The sequence below is a fragment of the Thamnophis sirtalis genome, unplaced genomic scaffold, assembly GCF_051295495.1.
Source record: "Thamnophis sirtalis isolate CommonGarterSnake01/CBP01778 unplaced genomic scaffold, rThaSir2_p1.2 scaffold_2, whole genome shotgun sequence".
NCBI classification, from domain to species: domain Eukaryota; kingdom Metazoa; phylum Chordata; class Lepidosauria; order Squamata; family Natricidae; genus Thamnophis; species Thamnophis sirtalis.
Window position 1 is genome coordinate 32,807,692 of NW_028261382.1, and position 6,811 is coordinate 32,814,502.

Below are 6,811 nucleotides of genomic sequence, written 5' to 3' on the forward strand. Positions count from 1 at the left end.
GACCTCCCCGGATAATAAGCCCAATCGGGCTTTTGAGCGCATGCACGAAAATAAGCCCTCCCCTGAAAATAAGCCCTCCCGGAAAATATTTAAGCACATGCACAGCCGGTCCCGGGCATTTCCTCTAGTTGCTTGCTGCACAAACAACATGAGGTGAGGAGGCGAGGTCGGAGGGGGGAGAAGGAAGGGGGAGCGTGACTCCCACACTCCACACGCCCTTTCCTAACAGCCGTTCCCGCCACCCTAGCTATCGTGCCCCTTGTTTCCCGCTAATGGCCGCCGCAAAAAGGAGTGGGAGGCCCAGCGACCTGCCTCGCTGCTGCAGCAGCACAACACAGCAGCAGCCATGAGGTGACCATGCTCGCCGCCTCCTGCACCCCAAAATAATAAGGCCTCCCCGAAAGTATTGCAACACAGCAACAGCTATGAGGTGACCACGCTCACCGCCTCCTGCACCCCAAAAATAATAAGACCGCTCTGAAAATATTGTAACACAGCAGCAGCCATGAGGTGACCATGCTTGCTCCCTCCTGCACCTCAAAAATAATAAGACCTCCCCGAAAATAAGACCGTCTTATTTTCAGGGAAACACGGTAGCTCACGGGGCCTAAAGGAGGACTAAGGATTCCTGAGTCCATGTGCCAGCCTTGCCAGTGCTCACCAACCAGGTGATCTAATTCTACTAGATTCCTTTATTCTCGCCCTGCAGCTGAATCTGGCAGGTTCGAAAGGACTGGTCTCCCGCTGCCTCTTTTACAGCCCGGGGCACTGGAGAGATTCCTTTGAGATTCTTCCCCCCCTTGTGATGCAGCTCTGGGCTATGCTTCCTCTTCTCTGACCGTTCCCTAGGCAGCGTCTCTTCCTTCCCCAAGGTTCCTCCTCGCATACCCTTACGGGCGGTCTTCGACTTACGACCCAAAATTTGGAGGCCAAGATTTTCGTGGCAAAGAGAGAAGTGAGTCTCCCCCCACACACACATTTTAGCACTTCCCCCCCCCACCTTTGTCAAGCCGATCGCTGTAAGTTGCTAAACAAGTAACACCAGTCGTTAAGGGAATCTGACTTTGGCTGACCGGAAAGGGGATAGCATGCAACTGTCATAAATAGGAACCGGTCCAAATTCCAAATCACGTGACCCTGGAGGTGCTGTAGTGAAAAACTACAAAAGTGTGAAAAACGGTGCTGTTGTTTTTTTTCAGTGTCAAAGTTGTGACTTTGAATGGTTACTAAATGAACAATTGTAAGTCAATGTGGATGCCAAAGGCAGCTCACCTGTTCAAACAGCTAGAGAGCTGTTGGGTCTTCTCCTTGTTGGAAATTTCAGCGCCTACAAGAAGAGTAGTGAAGGAGGGGGGCAAAATTATGCAGAAGAATGCATGGGAGGTGAGAGGCGAAAAGACTAGATCCTATTCGGCAGTGTGCGTTGAATGTTGCATAGACCCACACATCCACACACAACAGTGCCACATTGAAACCTGAAGGTCACGCACAACCAGTGCAACCTGTTGTGGCGCACCAGCGGCCAGCAGAGCTGGCGGCAGATTCGGACAGTGAGGAGGTTGGGGAGGAAGATGGGCCAGTCCTGGAGTCTGGGGAAGGCTCGGATGAGGGCTCTGTGTCGGAGGCAGAGAGAAGGCCAGGGCCATCTGACAGTTATCAGCTGCCTTTGGAGTCGGACATCAGTGGGGCAGAAGAACAGCTGGAGCCTGTTCCCAGGGTGCACATGCACAGAGTTGCCAAAGGAAGGGAACAGCTAAAGAACAGGGGTCAACTTGGTAGTAAGGCCAGATGATGAATGGCCCTTCCCAGAGGGAACAAAAGGGGGGAGAAAGGGGAGTGGAGTTTGCAGGAGATCATTAGTTCCTTCCTGTATTCTTGCCAAGTATTGAGGCCTCTGAAAGATATCGGCGTGGCCACTCTCCAAGCCTGATAAAGGTCAGTAATTGGGAACTCTCTTGAAAGACTGTGGGAGAGGAAAGACTTTGCTGGAGAGGAATTCACTGTCAATTCAATAAAAGGGATTTGTCAGGACGAGGACTCGGCTTCGTGCTGCTGGGGAAGCCTCGGTCAGAACACAACCAATCAAGGATGGGATATCCATAACGTGCTTTTTGAAGACTCCCCAAGGTGACACCAGAAAAGTGGGGGAAATTAGCTTGAAAAGGATGAAAGGTCACTTTCCTGTGATTCAAGAAGCTTTTAATAATGTTATCAGCTCAATTTAAACCAAACCAAGTTGGAAAGAAAATAGATTTTCAGCAAAACACAGCAGGAAGGAAGGAAGAGAGCTGGCTTCATCCAATTTCTTCCCACTTAACAATTCAAATATTTTTTTTAAAAAAAAAAACTTCACGTTGGGAAGAACGAAGGGATTAAATAGAACACAACTTCATTTGGGGAAGGGGACACGCATCCTGTCCCTGGAAAGTGCCACCCTCTCTCCTTCAAATAGCATTTGAGTTACATAAAACGTGGTGTGAAAAGAGCTACAGGAATCAGAAACAAACCTAAACTAAAACTATTCAAATTTTAAGAACTTCCAACACTTTATGCTTTCGTTTGGACTTCAAATTACTCATATATACAGTATATATATATATATATTCAGCTCTTAGATGGAGAATTAAGTTTCAGCTTCCTAACTACGGAGGCTGAGCTACTACAGATCCCAGATCTCTTTGATCGGCAGAGGGTTGATCAAATAACTCTCGATGTACTCAAATACCGTGTGGGGGTCTTGATCGCCGTTGATGGAAATCGCGTCTTCGAAATATTGTTCCAGATTGCTAGAGAGCCTGAAATACAGGTCGACTTTGCTCTTGATGGTCTCTTCCATCTCCTTCGGGTTCATCAGCAGGCGGTCATTGACTTCCTTGGTAATGGCCGGCTTGTACAGCGTATGATATCTGGAAAGGAGCAGAGAACTCGGGAGAAGGAAGGCGTGACAGAAAAAAGTCCGTCCCCACCCCCCCGCGTGCGCGTTTAAGTGTTTTATACCCAGCTTTAAAACAAATCTGTTGGCGGATGGCCGATTTGAGCACAGAGAGGTAAATGACGTCTACATGCCATTGGAAAGAGGCGATAGAAAAGCCAAAAAGGAAACAAAGACCAAAAACGCCTCCTTGCCAGCAATCAAGAACACCCAGAAAAGCAGAGAGGGATGCCAAGATGAATACTAGACCGACCGTCAAAAAGTAAACGATAGCCAAATTGCCAACTCAGACAAATGAGCTAACAATAATAAACAACAGAGAAAAACTATCGTTCCTACCAAGACTAAAAGGGCAAGCCACTATGATAAAAATAGAAAGCAAATCCGTTTAGCCCTGATGATGTTACGTACCATATTTTTCGGACTGTAAGAATGCCGTATTCAGTGTATAAGACGCACCCAGATTTCCACCCTCTTTTTCGAGGGAAAAATGTGCGTCTTATACTCTGAAAAATATGGTAGTGTGGGCCTCGGTTGCGGTCGTAAGTCGAGGAATACCTGTAACACTGGCCCTGCCCATTTTACCTTGTTGTTCTTCCACGCACCCTACACATCACACATCTTAGTCACTAACCTTTCCCCGCTGATAGGATCCACCATGGAGTAGGATAGGCGTTCCAGAATGGTTTCCGCCTGGACATTCAGGAAAAAGACCCTGAAATGTAGAAGGACGGAGGTGAAGGAACCATTTCATTATTATTTTTTTAATTGTATTAATTAAATTTTCCAACATTTAAAACACAAATATACACCTATGACAGCTTTTCCACATCGGTATCCGTTATCTTTCGTAACAATCCTGCTTACAAAAATTCTATCTCCGTTTCACTATCTTAAATAATACCCTTATTTAAATTATAATATCATCCACTCACACATCAATATCATATATTTCTCATAAAGTTTGCATTCTATATATTATACTTTTACATCTTATACCTGAGGTTTTACGCTTACTCTCAAGCCAGGAATACCATCTATTCCAAATTTGATAGTACTCGGTTTCTCCCTTCTCCTTCGTTTCCATAGACAGCCTATCCATCTCTGCACATTCATAGATTTTCCTTCTTATATTTGAGTCTGGCGGAGTATCTGTTTGTTTCCAATTCTGTGCTAAAAAGATTCTGCTTGCGGTTAATATGTGTAGTATTATGTATTGTAATTTTTTTCTCCATTTTCCCATCAAAAATACCCAGGAGAAACAATGAGGTGAAGGAACAATTTCAACGATCAACTCTGGTAGTGAGACAAAGGGGATCGCTTCAGAGGGCAACCCTGTCTTTCGGAATCCGTTTGCTCACTTAAGAGCCTCAGGATTCGCTTAATGACTGAAGGGATTTGCTTAACTGCCGTGGCAGAAAAAAACCTCACAGAACAGGACGCAACTCACTTAGCAACTGCCTTGCTTGTTGTGGTCGTAAGTCGAGGAGCGCCTCAACTTCACCTCACCACAGGGGGAACGTCTCGTATAATGCAGTTTAAAGGTAAAAGTAAAGGTTCCCCTCGCACATTTGTGCCAGTCGTTCCTGACTCTAGGGGGCGGTGCTCCTTCCCGTTTCAAAGCCAAAGAGCCAGCGCTGTCCGAAGATGTCTCCGTGGTCATGTGGCCAGCATGACTCAACGCCGAAGGCACACGGAACGCTGTTCCCTTCCCACCAACGATGGTCCCTATTTTTCTACTTGCATTTTTTATGTGATTTCGAACTGTTAGGTTGGCAGAAGCTGGGACAAGTAATGGGAGCTCCCTCCGTAACGCGGCGCTAGAGATTCGAACCGGCGAACTGCTGACCTTCTGATTGACAACCTCAGCGTCTATAGCCACTGAGCCACTGCATCCCATAATGCAGTTTGCATCGTGTCAAATCCAGCCACGTCGGCTTTTTTGGCCACTCGTCGTAAGAACACAGACAGCTTCCTGGTGGTTTTTGAACCCGCACCCAATTTACAGGGATTAATTTAGATTTAAATAAACTTAAATTAAGATTTCGGTTTGGCGGGGAGGGTGAGGCCTTCTGGAATCGGCTTTCTTTGAGCTTTCTTCTCTCTTGCAGTATCTCGCCTTGGCTTTTATGCTGTATTTTTTTTTTATTTTTTTTCGCTTTGGTGTGCTTGAGATCCCACCAAAAGGAACATTTTACATCTGCTGGAGAGACTCGAATCAGATGAAAGAGGGAGCTTTCTTCCGCGTGGCAAGCAGAGGAGAGATTACGCGGCGCCCTTTGTAGAACTTAAAGTTATGAAAATCATTCCTGTTTGCTCTTCAAATGTTTACAGAGAATAATTTCCATTCCCATTGCGGGATTTATTTATTTTTTTTAGGTGGGGGGGGAAATGAGAAACACAAAACAAGAAACTCAGCCTGGCAGTGGGGGAGCAGGAAAAAAAAAAGCGCCGAGGAATCTAATGATTTGCGGAGACAGGAGAAGAATATAGAGTTTCCAAACGTCTTTTATCCTTTACACTCCAAACATTTTGTTTCAGCTTTGTTTCCCTTGCCCAACAATACTAAGGAAACACAATTGTCAGAATGAATAACTTGTGACAACGTGTCTCCAGATGAATATCCTCGCAGAGAAAGGAAGGAAGGAAGGGGGGGTAGGAGGGAGGGGGGGAAGACGGGCTGTTTGTATCGCCCCGATAATTGATACTCTTCCCCCATTATATTTTCCAAATCAACAAAACAAAACACACACAAAAAGAGAAAGGCATTTCAAGGAAGCTTGTCGGGAACAGGAGAAAAGAGGAGGGAGCAGAAAACAACGGGGGGAAAAACGAGTTTTTTTTTTAAAAAAAAACCTCCTCTCTCTTCTTTGCGAAGACACTAACAAAACGCATCTTGGACACATCTTGTCAAAAATGCGCTTTTTTCGTCTTACAGTATATGTATGTTGGGGTGTCTGTCTTATTATCCGCTGTGGTATCAACTGTGCTAAGGCAACTTGGGGAAGAGACGTAGAAGAATGGGACGACGGCGGGATTTCCCATCTTCTGCCTAAAAATCACCAGGTCCAGACTGGTTGCCTTCCTGCCATAGCAATAGCACTTAGACTTATATGCCGCTTTATAGTGCTTTACAGGCCTCTCTGTGATTTACAGAATCTGGATGGATGGATGGATGGATGGAGAGAGAGAGAGAGAGATGGTAGACAGATAGATACAGATTAGATAGATAGATAGATGATAGATAGACAGACAGACAGACAGACAGACAGACAATAGCAATAGCAATAGCAATAGCAGATTTTTATATACCGCTTCATAGGCCTTTCAGGCCTCTCTAAGCGGTTTACAGAGAGTCAGCATATTGCCCCCAACAATCTGGGTCCTCATTTTACCCACCTCGGAAGGATGGAAGGCTGAGTCAACCCTGAGCCGGTGAGATTTGAACCGCTGACCTGCTGATCTAGCAGTCAGCTGAAGTGGCCTGCAGTACTGCACTCTACCCACTGCGCCACCACGGCTCAGACAGACAGACAGACAGACAGACAGACAGACAGACAGACAAGGATACCGGTAGACAGATATGTGAGAGAGAGAGAGAGGTGCAGAGAGGCAGAGAGAGAGAGAGAGGTGGTAGATAGATACCAGTAAACAGATAGATACAGGATGGATGGATGGATGGATGGATGGATGGATGGATGGATGGATGGATGGATGGATGGATAGATAGATAGATAGATAGATAGATAGATAGATAGATAGATAGATAGATAGATAGAAGCACTTATATACCGCTTCACAGTGCTTTACCGCCCTCTCTAAGCTGTTTCCAGAGTCAGGATGGATAGATAGATAGATAGATAGATAGATAGATAGATA

At 45.7% G+C, this 6,811-nt stretch overlaps 1 protein-coding gene across 1 annotated transcript in view; it reads right to left on the minus strand.

The window, feature by feature from the left end:
* Window positions 1-2,593: 2,593 nt before the first annotated feature.
* Window positions 2,594-6,811, minus strand: part of AK8 (adenylate kinase 8) — a 68,515-nt gene continuing 64,297 nt past the window's right edge. The window contains exons 12-13 of the mRNA XM_087704670.1: window positions 3,567-3,647; window positions 2,594-2,906 (exon numbers count right to left, since the gene is read on the minus strand). Coding sequence (XP_087560796.1) covers window positions 2,660-2,906; window positions 3,567-3,647 — 328 coding nt within the window. The 3' untranslated portion in view covers window positions 2,594-2,659. The remainder of the gene's footprint in view (window positions 2,907-3,566; window positions 3,648-6,811) is intronic.